Source organism: Hibiscus syriacus, unplaced genomic scaffold, assembly GCF_006381635.1.
Source record: "Hibiscus syriacus cultivar Baekdansim isolate YM2019G1 unplaced genomic scaffold, ASM638163v2 tig00110584_pilon, whole genome shotgun sequence".
Classification (NCBI taxonomy): domain Eukaryota; kingdom Viridiplantae; phylum Streptophyta; class Magnoliopsida; order Malvales; family Malvaceae; genus Hibiscus; species Hibiscus syriacus.
Window position 1 is genome coordinate 3,763,527 of NW_024062792.1, and position 17,733 is coordinate 3,781,259.

At 33.9% G+C, this 17,733-nt stretch overlaps 1 protein-coding gene and 1 long non-coding RNA gene across 2 annotated transcripts; both read right to left on the bottom strand.

The window, feature by feature from the left end:
* Positions 1-8,047: 8,047 nt before the first annotated feature.
* On the bottom strand, positions 8,048-9,117 carry LOC120133703. Its single transcript, XM_039150230.1, has 4 exons — positions 9,020-9,117; positions 8,342-8,530; positions 8,216-8,285; positions 8,048-8,134 (listed from the first exon to the last, which is right to left on the bottom strand). Exons 1-4 carry the CDS (start codon positions 9,115-9,117, stop codon positions 8,048-8,050), a joined length of 444 nt encoding a protein of 147 aa, XP_039006161.1.
* Positions 9,118-15,839: 6,722 nt separating this feature from the next.
* On the bottom strand, positions 15,840-16,463 carry LOC120133632. Its single transcript, XR_005517118.1, has 2 exons — positions 16,120-16,463; positions 15,840-16,025 (listed from the first exon to the last, which is right to left on the bottom strand). It is a non-coding gene; the product is annotated as an uncharacterized LOC120133632 (long non-coding RNA).
* Positions 16,464-17,733: the final 1,270 nt, after the last annotated feature.

The window sequence follows — 17,733 nt, forward strand, 5'->3', positions numbered from 1 at the left end:
TCTATATTTGCCTTCGGAGTAATCGGCTGGTGAAAATGGCCCATGTTGCCACCGCACGCGCTGCCACCTACCGGTAGTGCGCGTGGTGGTCTCCTACCAGTTCATGAAGTTTCTGGAACTGGTCCGGTCAACCAACTCGAACCAAGTTGACCCGACTCGAACCGTTGACCGGTCATACTGTTGACTTTGATCGATCAGACTGTTGAATTTGACCAGTCCGACCATTGACTTTGATTGGTTTGACCGTTAACTTTAACTTTGACTGAAAAGTCAAAATTTTCGAAAAGTCTTATTTTATGTTTTTCGACATCCCGAGTCCAAATTCGAAGTATATTTTAACAAATTCAAACCTGAAAACCTCCAAATTAATCGTCAAACTTGAACATGCATATGTACTTAAATGTTTTAATTTTGAATAATTAAAGGAAGACTTGAGACTGATTAATTGTTGTTATTTCAAGGTACACGAGACTCATCTAATCGCTCGCCAGCTCGACCCAACTCTTTTTAATCCGCTAGAGCTCGTGAGTAGATAGTCACTCGTATGACTTGTGAACCTTATGAATACCCATATTAGAATATTACTTCGATATTAACTCAGTTTTCTATGAATTAGGTTTGAGAACTGTAGCAGAGCGTGACGAGGCCGGTGCTCAGTAGAATTTGTTATTTTACCATATTTTACGAGGTGTGTCCCTATGTGTTATACAAATATTTTATCTTCTTTGAAATATGTACTTTCATTGAAACCTTTGATTTACTGGTTGATGGTTTATAGACTATGGCTGAATTATACCTGATATTTGAATATTTGTTATAACTAGAAAATATGATTACGCCGAATACGGATCATGGAAATTATTGTTTAATATGTGAATTATTTTATTGAAACATTTTTTGGGTAGGCTGGAGAATGGAGGTTCAGATCTGATCAAGCTAGTAAATCCTTACGAACTTAAGGTGACCCTTGGGTAGGCCCTGAGGCCCCGATATCTTTCTTGGGTAGCCCCCCCGAGAACTTTCTTGGGTAGGCTCTCTGGCCCCAAGTTACTCCCTTAGGTTGGATCCTTATATCCAATGGGCATAAGGTAAGCCCTATGAATACAATTATGGAGAACTGCATATGGTGTACGGGAGGAGGGTAAACTACGAGTTTTATAGACTTAAGCTTTATCAAGATTTCCATGATATTTTACTGAATTATTACTTGATTGTTTTACATACTATGCTTTAATTGCACTTTTGGGACACACTGAACCCCTAGCTCACTTTTCTGTTTTACCCCTTTCAGATACTCTTGGATAGGCACTTTGTACCAGTCACTTGGAGGATCGACAGATTTAGTACATATCATTTTGTTTTAATTTTCTATCTTCCTAACTGCTTTCAATTACGGTGACATGTGCCTTTATTTTGAAGTACTTATTTTTATGATGATGTTTACTGCTTTTGACTGATAATCGATTTACCGTGATTTAGATTTATGACATGTTTTGTTTTACTTAGTCACTTTTAATTTTATATTTACGAGTTGGGTTTTATCGTTATTTATTATACTTTTATGAATGTTATTTGTAATGTGATTTTAAATTATCGAATAACGTTTTTGGAAAATATTTTTATTTATTTTTAATATAATCCGTTAGACTTAGTCGAAATGCATAGGCTGGGTCTAGGGGGTTACAATTCCTAATTTGATTTGTTGTTTTAATTTACTTAACTGTCGTGGATTCTTTCTTTTTTATTAATTAAAATTTTCTTTCTCATTTAACGCTTTATTTTTTTGTTTATTAAAATATGGTTTCTTTTAACTCAACATTCCAAAAATATTTAATATGTTTTAAATTAGTTCTTATTATTTTTATAATTCTTAATTATTTAATTTCAGCACTAATTTATCATGTTATGTATGGTTCACAATAATTGTTTTAGACAAAAAGGAACCCGAGGTACTTGAACTTTCCATAAAAGAGAAAAATCAATACGGTCCTCATCCTATTTTTTGGATCAATGTGACCTTCCAACTCGAATAAATAACCCAATGTGAGCCTTGACTAAAGTTTTCCTCCATTGACCAATAGATCTGTTAATTCCTACTCCTATAAATTAGGTAAATTACACCATTTATCACTCAATTATTTTCTTCTCTTCTATTTTGGTCACTAAACTCTAAACGTTTTCAATTTCGAAAACTTTAAAGACTTCAGGGACTATGGCTATAGTTAACCATTTTATTTTAAGGGTGAACTACACAAATGGTCACTTTTGTTTCAGAGATAAATTACTAATCATGGGTCTTTTTATAAAACTAAATTAGTTTAGGGATAAAATACCAATTTACCCCTTTTTGTAAACCAGAAAGATTCAAGAAGTTAAAATCGATTCATTCACCAATGGATATATATGCAGGAAATCAAGTGCCATCAATTTTTACCTCCATAAATGAGAAATAAATCATAAAAAGCTTTTCGTTCTTCGGATAAACAAGAAGGTCGACCAAGAAGATTGTGTTAGCGTAATAGCATAAATCCTAGCATACAAAAAATACATCATTCTTGATGCTACCTTTCAAAAAAATTCTTGAAAACAACTTCGAATTGAGCCGAGTTATGACTCACCATAAGATAATAATGTCATTTCTTAAAGCGGTAGTATATCCATCGAAGAGAAGAAAAAAAAGGTGTCATAGAACACGCAATATACACAAGGAATATCTTGCGGTTCTAAATTGGAATTTCAAATTCAAAAAGAACAGAGCGCAAAGATCATTAATGGATTCAAGAGCCAACAGTTAAAGTGATCAATTCCATGAATTCAAGGCTGAGTTAACTCCTAATAGAAAGCAAAACCCTCTAAACCCGAGAACCTCAACAGATGTGTCAGCTAAAACATCAAAATTCCATGAAAGGAAAACAAATAAAAAATGTAACTTCTCGGGAAGAAAACATATGGAAAATCGGTAAATTGAAAATTTCCCCAAAATATTTTGGATTTACAAAAAGTTTCATGATTAGTAATTTATCCATGAAACAAAAGTGACCATTTCTATAGTTTACCCTTAAAATAAAATGGGTTAACTACAACCGTAGTCCTTCAAGTGTCTAAAGTTTCTAAAATTGAAAACTTTTAGAGTGTAGTTACCAAAATAGAATAGAAGAAAATAGTTGAGTGATGAATGGTGTAATTTACCTAATTTATAACAACAAGAATAAACGAAATCATTGGTCAATGATGGAAAACATCGGTCAAAGGGCTACATTGTGTTCTTTTTTCGAGTTGGAGGGCCACATCAATCCAAAAAATAGGATGAAGGTCACATTGATTTTTTTTTTTGGAAAGTTCAAGGACCTTGAGTGTTTTTTGCCATTTTTGTATTTTGTTATCTGTGACTTTTCACTTTTTTTTTGCAGATTAGACTCAATTTTATTTCACTTTTTTAAGTATATAGAAAACTTGTTTAATTTTCATTATTAATACCAAAGCTAATCGACTCCCAGACCCTTCCAAGTGAATCTCTGGTAAAATGTAGATTTGGTAAAAGGTAAAATTAGGTAACCTTACCTAATCCCAAAATGGTGGTGAAAACTCCAAAAAGGAAAAATACACTTTAAGTCAAAATGTGATCAAAAGTCGCCCGAAGAACCGTTGCGATAGCTTGGTGACTTCGCTGGGGAAACAAGAGAGTCAGACTAAAAATCGGTTACCAATTGTCTTATTAGGTGAAAGTTTTAAGTTTAGGTTTCAATTTATTTTTGATATTTTTTACTTACCTTTGAATATTTTTATTATTCAAATAAATAATTGGACTAATGGTTTTCTAATATTTTTAGCTTTGTTTTTATTACAAAAGACACTCATCTCAAGCTCTATACCAGAGCTCCGACCATTTTTTAAGTGGGGGTAAAAGTGACACATTCGTGAGAATTTATTCTCCGTGTTAGGCTCAACAAGTAGCCTTCAGGGTTCATATACCTTATGTCTTCATAGGAATTTATTCCTCGTGTAAGATAGAGGAATGTATCCTAGCAAGTTTAACTCGATCCACATAAGCATGTGATAGGTTTAAGATCGATAATCTGGTAGGCCTAAGGGGGCACTGGCAAGGAGAACTCGGGTCCTTTTCTAGAACCAAACTATGTTTCTGTGTGAGATTAGAGCTCACCATAAAGCCAGATTCAAATCCTAGGATACTCAATTGTTTGTTCTGCCTTAAATTTATTGTTCAAAGCATGTAAATAAGAAATATATGAAGTTATGATTTATTTTATCACAAAACATGCGAAATAAAAATCATGTTTGTTTAGGAACAAAAGCATGAGGGGTAGATATCCTGTGGTGTAAGAATTGTTATAATATTTGATTTTTAGTTATTAATTTATCATACCAACTTGTTTTCTTTTGTTTTTCTTTTTGTCTTTTATTTCTCTTCGTTTGCATCATTTCATAAAGGTATTGACCCATGAGATGTTTGCCAACTCCAAATAATTTTCATTAATGGAAAAAAGGGTTGTGATGTAAAAAATTAAGATTGTGGAGGTACGACAATGGTCAAAGAAGATTAAGAAAGAGAATGTGGATAGTTTGTAGGGTTACTATGTGTCAAAGATGGTTGGCTATGCTTCGATCAGTCCCAAGCAAAACAATGTCCATGAGTCGCAGAGCGTGTGAGATAGTTGGAAGCATGAGAAGAAACAAAAGTTCTATCAACGTTTTGATATCTTTGCATATCGACTTTATATGCGAGTGGATGATGCTTTAATCTGAGCCTTAGTCAAGGGTATCCACGACGTATCTGGTTATCACATTAACACAACTTCCATTATCAATGATTATGGAGTATGAGTTATCTTGTATTTTACATCTTGTATGAAATATGTTTGTTCTTTGTACATACGAGTCTTCCAATGCTTGTATACTTAGGATTTGCCTAATTATCAAGCAATTTCTATTAAAGCCATCACTATTTGAATTCATTGAGACACTTTTCTCAATAGGGTCAGGACAATTTGTATATGATTCTGCCCAATATGCATCATCCTCTCAGATAACCAGATTTCTCATACTAGGATAATCGTGACTGACATGACCATATCCTTTACATCTAAAGCATAAGGTATCTCTTATTCGAGACATTTTAAGGTTTTTGGTCATATCTTTATTAGCCACATTAGGCTTTTCCCTCTCAATTTTCTCTTTCTTGATCGCATAGAAGGTGTTGTAGAAGAAGAAACATAAGTATTTGAAGTAACTTGATAGTGTTCATTGAATCAAAATTTCATTAAAAGTTATCCTTCGATTGTGATTTATTTTTTCAATGTGTTTTCAAGGCCTTCATAATGGTGTAATTAAAAAAAATATAAATGATGTTCAGATTTAATCCAATGATAAACCAGGTAATTGTATATTCTTCATCTTCATTGATATTTGCACGATTGAGTGGGATTGGATCTCTTTGTAGTAGGGATTGTATCTATTTTTAGTAATCTTCCATCGAACTTCTACCTTGTCGTAGTCTATGAAGTATTTGCTTCACTTCATAAGTATAGTATGTAGGTAGAGAATGACTTCTCATGACTTCTCTAAATGATCCCCACGAGTCTATTGCAGGTATTCTTCTATAATTGATAGCTTTTCTTGTCTGCATCCACCATGTGAGTGCATAATCCGAAAATTCAATAGTGATGAGTGGTACTTGTTCTGAATTGTGGAATTCAGAACTTTAGTTTAGCAAAGAGTTCTGACATTTGAAGTCTAGGTTGTGCACGCTTAGGCTGCATCAAGTTGTTCAGATCTTCTTTCTCCCTTTGTTGATTATTGGCATTTTGATTTTCTTGTTGTGGTTTTTTATGTTCAGACTAGTCAATTGATTTGGAAGTGAAGCTACTTGTTGTTAAAGTCCATTAAGTATGTCTATTTGTCGAGTAATAACATTTATGATGGCTTGTATCATTACTTCCAATTCCTCATCTTTTTTCTTCTTGAAAGTCACAACACTCAAAAGAATAATTTATGGAAAGAATCAAAGAAGCATGATGTGACCTCCTAGACCCGGCAAGGGAATTACGATCGAACCTAGAGAATCACATGTTGTATTTAGAAGTTCTTTTCATATTTAAAATGCAATCCAAATCTATCTCAGTAAATAAGAACTATGTAAAAGTAAAATACTGAAAATAATCATCATAAAAGTCCCTACGGTAAATTTACAGAGATAACAACATCGGGATACAAAATATCGAAAATATAGATAAATAGGTAGTAATAAACATGTGTCACCAAAAATATAATAGAAAATGCGTGAAGAAATATACAATAATACAAAATTAGGGAAATATCAGACCTCATGTGTCAAGTTTGCTAGCCTACTGTTGGATAGTATCTAAAAAGGTAAAATTAAAGAATGAGCTAAAAAAACCCTATGTGCTTTTGACAGTGTATAAAAGCATACAGATAAAATACTTTGTTAAAAGTTGCATATAAAATAGGTTTTAAAAACATGAACACTATTCCAATCCATTCACCAAAATGTGTAGGTTCCCCTGAACCATACACCCACTTGTACACCCGGTAAGGATCTTTTACTATAAGGACTTACCCTGTGCACAAAGCAATAGGAGTCTGCGATAAGGTCTTACAAGTCATAAACTAAGCCTGAGATACTTCCTCTATTCATACCCCTAATGATAGTAAAAGTGCATGTATTTCAGTAAGAACATTAATTTAAATTATTTAAATAGTAAAACATGCCATTTATCAGAATCAGATACAAAAATATGGCAACCAGAGATCATGCTAGAAGCATTCGATAATTCAGATATCATGCGATTGAAATATAAATCTCATAATTTTTAAATAGTTTAGACATATAGTCAAAACAGTATTGTGACACCAATAGTAATACACCTGAACCGATCTGAGTAGTCTATGACGGTCACCTGCTCTCAAGTCTGCTTATTATGTTCAGCGGTAGTGCTAGATCCTATGAATCAGAACAATTGAAATAAGAACCCTAATTAAATAAGTAATAAAATTTAATCGAACAATTTACATAAATGTACGAGTAGCTCTCGAAGAACTTAGATGAGACTAAACTGCGGGGTGGGTAGTGCCAGACCTAGACGACCCTTGGTCAGTGTATCTCGTGTACCTTCATAAAATTATAACCTTGGATTAATTCCATAATCAAATCCTGAATAAAAGTGTAGAAATACTAAAAATACTAAACATTTTCAGATTATTGGGCTCAATTCATGGCTTTCGAATCAGAATTTAGCAAAATGAATTGTAAAATTAGACTCGGGACATCGAAAAATATCAAAAGGGAGGTTTAAAAAAATCAATATCGATCAACAGTAAAAGTCAACGCCGATCAATGGTAAAAGTCAACGGTGGTGGTCAATGGTCAAAGTCAATGGCTCAACACGACGTGGCTCATCCCTTGTGTCCAAATCTCAGCACCTTCTTCCATGGAGATACTTTAAGAAATACCTGATCTCCAACCTTAAACTCGATATCCTTTATTCTTTGGTCAACATAAGATTTATGTCTATCAAAGGCCTCTTTTAGGCGATCACAGATCAATCAGACAGTATCCTCAGTCTCATAGACTAATTTTGGACCCAACGTCCTCCTATCATTCAACTCAGTCTAACACATATGAGTACGTCATTTACGTCTATACAGAGACTCATACGATTGCACGTGGATGCTAGCCTAGTAATTGTTGTTGTAAGTGAACTTGGCTAATAGCAGAAAGTCCTCCCAACTACCATGAAAGTCTATCACACAACCCCGTAGCATATCCTTAATAACCTAATCACTCTCTCAGACTGACCATCATTCTACGGATGGAAAATTATACTGAAGTTTAAACGAGTAACCAGAGCCTCATGCAGAGCCTTCCAGAATCTAGAAGTAAATTTCGTGTCTCGATTTGAATAGACAACGGAACACCATGAAGCCTGACAATCTCAAAAATATATAATCTAGCCAGCTTGTCCAAGGAATAATTGACTCGAATAGGAATAAAGTGAGCTAACTTTGTGACTCAATCAACAATCACCCAGACAAAATCCTTTTTAGGAGTCGACGGTAACCCAGACATGAAATCCATCGTAATGGGCTCCCATTTCCACTATGGAATCATAATGGGTTGTAACAGACCAGACATACACTGATGCTCTACCTTGACCTGCTGACAAGTCAGACACCTCACCATATAATCAGAAATATCTTTCTTCATACCAACCCAGTTGTAACGCTCCTTGAGATTCTTGTCAACTTGTCTCCACCAGGATGCATAGCACAAGGACTGTTATGAGCCTCCTTAAGAATGGTCTACCTTAACTCATCATCCTTAGAAACACAGTAACGACCATGGAAGCACATGATACCATCATGATCAAGAGTATACTCCAAACTCGATCCCTGCTCAACTTGCTTGATAATGGTAAGCAAGGAGCAATCAAGTAACTGCTTAGCCTTAATCTCATTGGCTAGGGTTGGCTTAACATGCAACTCTGCTAATAGACTGCCATCATCATACAGGCTCAAACTGGAAAAAAACTCTAAGATCATATATTGTCTTACGACTCAAGGAATTGACCACTACATTGGCCTTGCCCGAACGATCTTTATCTCACAATCATAATCTTTCAGGAGCTCCAACTAGCGATACTACCTCAGATTCAAATCCTTCTGAGTAAGCAGATACTTCAGACTCTTATGGTCGCTATATATATAACACTTCTCTCCATAGAGATAGTGTCTCCATATATTCAAAGCAAAAACCACTCCATCTAACTCCATATCGTGGGTGGGGTAGTTGCACTCATACAACTTTAACTAACGAGACACATAAACTACAACCTTCCCATCCTATATCAGAACACATCCCAATCTAGAACGAGAATAATCACTTAAATTGGAAAAATCCTTCCCTGACTTGGTCTGAATCAACACTGGGGCTTCAATTAAAACCGTATTTAGTTTTTTAAAGCTAGACTACTGAGCTTCAGACCAGACAAATGGGACATCCTTCCTCAACAACTTCATCAAAGAAGTTGCTATGATGGAGAAAGCCTCATCAAAATCACGGTAATAACCTACTAAACCCATGAAGCTATGAATCTTCGAGATGTTCTTGGGTTGCTTCCAACTCAGAATAGCCTTTAATTTACTCAGATCCACCCGAATACCCTCAGTTGATATGATATGTCCTAGAAAAGTCACATCGCTGAGCTAGAACTCACGCTTGCTTAACGTGGAAAACAACTTATGCTCCCTCAAGGTCTGCAAAGCAATTATAAAATACTCAACATACTCTGCTTCGATCCAAGAGTACACCAATATATCATCTATAAACACGACCATAAACTGGTTCATATAAGGTTAAAACATCCTATTTATCAAGTCCATAAAAGCATCAGGGGCATTGGTTAACCCAAACGCCACCACCAAGAACTCATAATGCCCATATCGAGTATGGAAAGCGTTCTTGGAATGTTAGAATCTTTCACCTTGAGTTGATAATAACCAGATCTCAAGTTTATCTTTGAAAAGATAATAGCTCATCTGAACTGGTCAAACAAATCATCGATCTTGGGTAGAGGATATTTGTTTTTAACGTGAACTTCTTCAGCTTCTTGTAATCAATACATAGTCTCAATGTTCCATCTTTGTTCCTGACAAAGAGAACTGGGGCACCCCACAGTGAAATGATGGGACGAATAAATCCCCTATCCAATAACTGTTGGAGTTGGACCTTCAGTTACTTAAGCTCCTTAGGACTATACGGTAAGGAGCCATAGAAACTAGAGTCAAACTGTAATGGACTTCAATTTCAAACCCAACTTCTCTATCTAGTGGTAACCCAAACAACTCTTCGGGGAAGACATCAGGAAACTCCTTAACAATTTAGATTCCCTCTAAAGTAGATCGAGAACCCTAGTATCCAGAATATAAGCGAGAAATGCCTCCAAACCCATCCTGATCATCATTTTAGCTATCAGAGAGGACACAATGTTCGTTAGAAACCCATGACGCTCTCCGATCATTACAATCCTCCTGTCATCATGGGTTTTTAGAACAACTCTCTTGGTCTCACAGTCGAGATTGACTCAATGCTGATCCATCCAATCAATGCCAAGAATCAAGTCAAACTCTTCCAATGGAAACTCCATCAGATCAACCAAGAAGATCTCCCCATGGATCTCTATAGGGAACCCTCTAAAAACTCAATCTAAAATAATAGAATGACCCACATGACTCTAAATTGTCACATGACTCTTGGTATTATCAATCGGGATGTCAAGACCACCAGATAAAAAATGTGATACATAGGAATAGGTAAATCCAATATCAAATCAAGTAATGTATGGAACTAAATGAATAGTAATAGTACATACGATCATATTTGGCCAACACTTATCTTTTTTTAAAATTTTGAAACAATTTTTTTCAAATATTCACCCACATGTTTTTAATTAAATCCAACATTTTTTTTATTAATTTATCCTAGTCGCCCGATTTTTCTTCTTTCTTTAACTATTTCTTTCTTTTTTTTTGTTTCGTACTTTCAAACAAAACTACGTTCAACCATAACCTTCTATCACCCCCATCACTCGCTGTTACCCTCTGTCCCACCTTGTACCGCTCAATCGCCACCGTGAAAATCATCTGTCAACATAACGTCGCTCGTTCAATATTCGATCATTCATAATTTTTTAGTTATGGTTTCGATGGTTAACCTATACTTCCACTTTGACATAATCAATGTCCATTGTCGAACATGAACATTTTGAAGAGGAAACCTTGGCATAGATTCGTACTCCATCAGCTTCTTTTCCAAGCTACCCTCATCGCTATGATTTAATTTTTGGCAGCGATCGCCATTAAGTACGGGGAGTTTTCTCTATCCATTTTTTGTCCTTTAAATTCTTTGTATTAAGGCAATACGCCTTATGTGGGGTAGAGAATTCATTGAATTTCACCTTGCTTATCTATGTGCTTTGATCTTAGTATGCATTGGTTGAATTGGTTAAAAAGTCCATTGAAATTCTTCGTCTTTGTTAAGTATTTTTAGTATGTCATGCTTTCTTGAGATCGTATGATTGTTTGAGTTTGGATATTCATGATAATGGATTGCATAAGTAGAGATTTGAGTAAACTTTATTGTGACTATCCATGACTTTGTTGATTGAAATAGCATAACTCAATGCATTAACACACTTCGGCAATATTTGAGCCTTTATGAGCATGATCTTTATATTTTTCTTTCCACTCTTATTCTTGTTTGATTGAGAGTGTCAAACTAGGCATTGACAATCTAGAACTTTTAGTACAATGTATATCGAGACTAAACAAGAACTTGATGCTTTGAAATGACATGGGCAGTTAGGATTCACCTACTTCTTACCTAAAATGTATACCTTTTCCCCATTAGTTAACCATGATTTAGCCTATTCTCGTTCTTTGTTTTCACCATGATTATAAACCCGTGCCTTTTCCATTTTTCCCTCTCTTCTACCTTTTTTTCATGACAAAGAGTATGAGTTAAAGGTTGCACGATCATGTTTCCACGAAAAAAGAAGAAAAAACAACATTTTAAAAAAAAGCAAAAAAAAAATAAAAAAAAAGGGAAAAATTGAAATAAAATTTGAATGAAAAAAAAAATGGTTGTTTGATGTTTTGGTTGCTTTTATTGACTTAGCTTGTGGACTTGATTTAATTATTTGAAACACTCTTGTCTTGAATCTTAACCTCACTTTAGCCTCATTACAACCCATTTTAAGACCTGATGATGATTGCATCTTGTTCTAATTAAGTAGTGGAGATTTGATTGTATTACAAGCTTATGGAAATGTTTTGTTTGGTTCCAACTTTGAGCATTCTTGCACCCAAAAAAAACATTTAGTGAATTGATTGAGCCTTTGTGAGGCGTTGAGTCAGGTAGCATTGGAGATTTAATAAATGATTGGATGTTATGATTTTGTTTAACTTAATCCAACTTAAGCTTTCCAATAGATTGATATCTTGACTTGAATAATTTATGTGAAACTTACTTGCATGCGTAGCTTTGATATGAAACAAGGCGGAGGAAAGTAAATTAAGTTTAACTTGTTTGATTGAAGCATAAAACAAGTGAGGGGAAATTTCAAAAGTGTTCTAGATTGACATTATTTACTGGTTAATTTTCCCATGTTAACAATTTATTACTACTGATTTGGTTCTGTTTTGCTTGTTTTTGTGCAGAGGTCTGTTTTTCAGAAAACAACATTAAAAGGAATGATTTTATAGTTTTTATTTTCTAGAATCGTAGTTGGACATATGAGCACGACACTGGGAATGACGTGGAAGTTTCTAGAAGGTCCATTTAGCATTGGGAAGATTCTGGAGGCAACCTAGTCAGCATAATCCGAGGAGATATTTTAGGAAATTTAGTTTAAGTTTGAATTAAAAAATACTTGGAATTATCCTTAAGATTATTTTGCATTTGAATTTATTTGCTATTTTAGGGATTTGAAAACCTATAAAATACCCTCTGAGGGTATGGCTTAGGATATCTTGAATTTACCTTTGTTATTTTGTTTTTAATTTTATAAAAGTTTCCATTTTCTTTCTCATTTCACTTTCCTTTACTTTAGTTTTTACTGCTTTTATAAAATATGCTAAACATGATTTCTATCATGCTTAGCTAATTTTCTTATTAGCAGAGAGCTAGCAATGGCTCAATTCCAAATGTGAGAATTGAAAAGTACTTAATACCCTTCGGGTTATATTCTCGATTTTATATTAAATTAGTTTGGCAATCGACCTTACTTTTAAAAATCAAAACACTTTCATTTCAAAAAGTCGACATTGGTCTGGATGTTGTTCTAATTTATAGTTGGGAGGAAGGATCAACCTTTGGCATATTCGACTTCCTATGAACACACTCAGCGGCAGTTCGCTATGGGAAATCGAGATTGGATTTGATTCTTGTTGCGATAACATAATCCGAGTCGGGCTTTTCCAAAACTTAATTTGATTTGTTCTAACGACTATAGTCATAGTTAGTCCATTTAAGGACCAAATTTTGGAGATAGACTTGGGAATATCAGTTACCAAAGAGAAAAGCAAGTTACAATGGGTTGAGCCTTGTAGACTGTAACAGGTATGAATCCTGGAGTAAAATCCATTTCGATGATCAAAATGAGCTGAATCAAAGCGAAGCTCGAGGTTGTTTTCTATCAATTGGTTTTTCTAAACTTTTATTTTTATTTTCTTTATTTTTGTTTTCTCCTCATTTTATCAAATCACCCCCTTTTATTTACCTTCAGTTATAGTTACCTGGATTAAAATCAACGCAATTCAATATCAGGAATTTCTAAGTCCCTCCGGATCGACTTTTTTCTTCTCTATACTACTCTTATTTCTATTTATTTTTATTTGAGAAAAGAAATTTATTTGATGAGTAAAACAATGCTTGTCAGTGGTTCAGGACATACATTTAAGAATTATGGGGTACTAATGCGCAAGGTCTAGAATTTAGCTGATTCAAGAGCATAGATATTTGAGCAGTAATAAGAAATTATGATGTTGTCATGATTCACTTGCATTCTATCGTTTTAAGCTTTTTCTTCTTTTTCTTTAAAATTTGCAAGTTGCTTAACGTTTAAACACGTCGAATGACATGTTACCTTATGAGGTTATGAGCAATGAGCAAAATTTTAATCTTTAAATTCTTTAATTATCAATTGAACTAAAGGCTCTTTTAAAATTTGAGTTATAGATGATAAGTAACAAGATTACACTCCTCCTAAAAATATATCTATTTGATCTTTAAAATTTTTAAAAAAATTTCTTCCTTAAGATCATTTCACTTGAAACATAAATTTTGTCTTACATGAGACAATTTCCCCTCGAAATATAAATTTTTCCTCGCATGAGATAGTTTTCCTTAAAATAAAATTTGTCTCATTCAAGATAGTTTCTCTTGAAACAAAAGTTTTCTCTTGAAACAAAAGTTTTCTCTCACTTGAGATAGTTTTCCTCAACAGCAATTTTTGTATCACTCAAGACAGTTTCTCTCGGAACAAAATTTTATCTTAGTTGAGAAATTTTTCCTCAAAAATAATTTTCGTCTCACTCAAGACAATTTTCCAAAAAAACATATCACTTGAGATATTTTTTTTCATGAAATGCCGTCTCACTCGAGACAGTTTTCCTACATGACTTAACTCGCAAAGGGGAGTCATCTAAAGTTTGACTTAACTCGCAATGGATGAGTCCTCCACAACTTAGCTCAACTTGCAACAAGGAGGGAATTTTCTATATTTTAAGTATACCTAAAACCATTGCATTCATAACATTACACACATGTCAAAACTTTTGTAGATCTTTTAGTCAATTTCAACTTCACAAAAAAAGATATTAAGTTGAAAGGTGCCTAGGATTGACTTAACTCTTGATTGAGGAGACATCCACAACATAGCTTAACTCTACAAAGACAAGCTATTTTCCCAACTAGTTCTGAGTCAGATTTCAACTTCACAATAAAGGATATCAAACTTGAGGAAAATTAACCTTGACTTAACACGCAATGGAGGAGTCAACAACATCATAGCTTAACTCAACAACAAAGAGTTGTGTCCCAAGCCATATTAACCCTCAGAAGGATCACAAATCTTTAAGTAAAATTTCAAATCCACAATGAAAAATATTGGACTTAAATATAAAACATATTCGAGTTAAATTTTGACTTCACGATGCAGGATATCAGGCTCGAAGAAATTCCAACTTTAACTCAACACTACGAACAAGTCTTCATCTGACTTAACCCGCAGAGGGGATTCACTTGAAGTTTGATTTGATTGTTGAAAAAAAAGCTAAATGTCTCACCATCTAAATAGCAAGCTTGCTTTCAAAAATCAACTATTCTGAAAACTAAACAAAAATTTTATTGACTTTTTATTTTCTTATTTTTGTTATACAGTAATGGAAAAATATGGACAGGTATAGACACTCATTTTTGTCCGGAGTTTTATTTTGAGTTTTAATTATTTTATAATATTATAATATAGCATATTAAAATATATTAACACACAAATATACAAAGTCTTTTAAAAAATATAAGTATTAATATATATATATAGTATATATTTATTCAAAAATATATATAGTTTTTAAATATATTATATTATATTATCATTTTAAAATGTATTATTATTGTTACTAATACTATTTTTAATTTAAATTTTCAGGTTTGGCCTAAGTCCCGATCCAAAGTCAAGCTCTAAATTATCAGATAAGTTCCAACAAAGTCAAGTAGCATGAACTCGAAAAGCCCAGTAGACATGCTCACCTGGCCTAATGAGCGAGCTGTTAGGCCCAGTTGGAATCAATCCAAAATTCCAGAAAGAAAAGGGTCATGATGAGAGCCTAAAAGGAAGCCCAAATTGTTTGACCCAACAAACTAGGAATCCTCACATAGTCATTATCACTGCACAACAGAGTTATTAGACCGAGATAAATTTCAATGATTAGAATCATTAGAGAGATAAGGCTTCTAAACCCTAATAACATTATCACTGGCATTGTATCAAACAAGCCATTGGATCTGATCAAATGATGTAACGTTCAGAAGATATCAACGGACCCCTAACATCACCGTTGAATCGATCATCGACATGTGAGGACCACACGTAGACCAGAACATCGTTTCTAGATTTCTCAAACGTGATTTCGTGAGAGAAAAGGTTTCCAAAGTAAGCAATTATGAAGAACATGGAAATACAGTGAGAAACCAAAACACAAGGTAGAAAGAATTAAAGGGAAATAATCCCTTATCCACATGTGAATCAAAGCAAAAACCAAATTAAGGGAAATGAAACAGTCAACAAAAATCGAACTAAAAAGGAGACAAATCACCATATTAGAGACAAATCGAATGAAAAGAGAAATAAATCAAAATCATTCCCTTGGATTATGTGAATTAATCCTTTAATTTTCGAAGGACAGAAATCCTCCACATGCACTATAAATTCCTGCAAAACGAAAGAGAGAGGACTAAGCTTCCATTCGAAAATGCCCAAGACAAAACAAAAAAACCAAAAATCGAAAAGAGATTGAGAGGGATACTTAGATTCGAAAGCTTTCATTGTCATGGGAGAAGAGACACCGTCGGGAGCTCGAAAGACTGCTTGGAAATCAAAGGGACACTGGATGAAAGGTAAAGGGAGTGAACTTTCGGTTTATATATATGGTGAAGGCCTCCTTTTGGGATTTTAGTGGGTAGATTTAGGTTCAAGGCAGTGAGGGCTTTTGGATGGGCTAGGTCATCGTTCTCTAGCCACCATCCATGATGGCCGGAGGGGTGGCTTGAGTAGCGGCAAGGCGGCGACGGCTCGTCGGGGAAGAGGACCGGAGTTCTATAAAATGGTAGAGATTTTTTAGAGAGAAGAGAGGGTGTTTAGAAGTATTTTTTTTAGAGGATGAAAAAATGAAATAAAAAAGAGAGACGAGGGTCTATTTATGGGGGTTGCTATGTAAATACTAAAATCTTAAATTATTTATGTAATTACTAAACTTTTGAAGTGTAATTTGTTTAGTCCCTATTTTTATAATTCGACTCTAGAATTTAAATCTTATTACAATTTAGTCTATGTTATATATTTTTATTCAAATTGGTGCATTTACGTTTTTTGTTTCGCATTATTTTAATTACTTTTTATTTATTTATTTTATTTCTTATATTTCCCCTCTAATGCTGATTTTATATTTTTAAAAAGGGATTCCCTATAATTTTGAAAAAAATTCGTTAAGGGTAATTAATTCAAATCAGAATTAATTTAAATTTGTGTAAAATTTCAATTTTCGCAACTAAGACAACCGAGTAATCGAATGGTATGGAAAGGGCGATTCGAGGGTCTCATTATTCATCGATTGTAAACAACTCCCGAATCTGACAAATCACCGGTAAAATGCAGATCCAATAAATGACAAGTTCGAGGTGCCCGATCCATCTAATTCGAAATAGGTCAGTGGTGACTCCATCACACAATCCAAGTCGAGACGAGAATCTGAGACTACTATAAAGAACGTTGCGACAAATGTATTATTATTATTTTACAATAATAATAAGTAAGATTATGGTAATGTCGGCTTTTAATTTAATTTAGTTTGACTCAATCTGTTGTGAGATTATACTCAAACTTTACTTGTAGTTGTACATAAACATGCCACTCAATTCATAATACCCGACCTCAAAAAATTTTTGTTGATCGATTACTCTCTCATTAACCCTTGGCCCTATGTTTGTTTTTACATTATGAGTTCATTTTTGCAGTTCATTTTGTTAAATTTTGTCCTGAAAGTCCCATTTTTCATCTTGCATTACTTTATATTGATTTATGTCAAGTAAATTTCAAAATTAATGGTCTTACTCACTAATATTATGTACGAGGTTATCATGTATCTTTGCACTGCTATCTAGTAGACCTAGACCACTTCCTTTTAGTTCAGTTAAAATCCGCTCGTTCGATTCAAGATTCATGTTTCGATTCCATAGGACATAGTACTATCGATTGTGGAAAGCGTAATACTTAGCTAGTACCACTTAACTAATGTCGGTGTGTTCCTTAACTTGAACTATATATTTACTTATTATAATGTGTTCTGTTTTCTTTTCTAATTTAAATATTTATTATGTAAGTATGTCTGGATGCTGAGTATTGTTTTATTTTGCATGATTTG

Excerpts from the sequence above, each read along its gene's own strand:
- LOC120133703 (XM_039150230.1), bottom strand. The coding sequence starts at position 9,117 with ATGGGTTTAGTAGGTTATTACCGTGATTTTGATGAGGCTTTCTCCATC. Across the intron at positions 8,531-9,019 it reads AAGGATGTCCCATTTGTCTG|TCTATTAGCAGAGTTGCATG; the intron begins GTCTGAAGCTCA and ends TGATGATGGCAG. Across the intron at positions 8,286-8,341 it reads TCTAAGGATGATGAGTTAAG|ACAAGTTGACAAGAATCTCA; the intron begins GTAGACCATTCT and ends ATCCTGGTGGAG.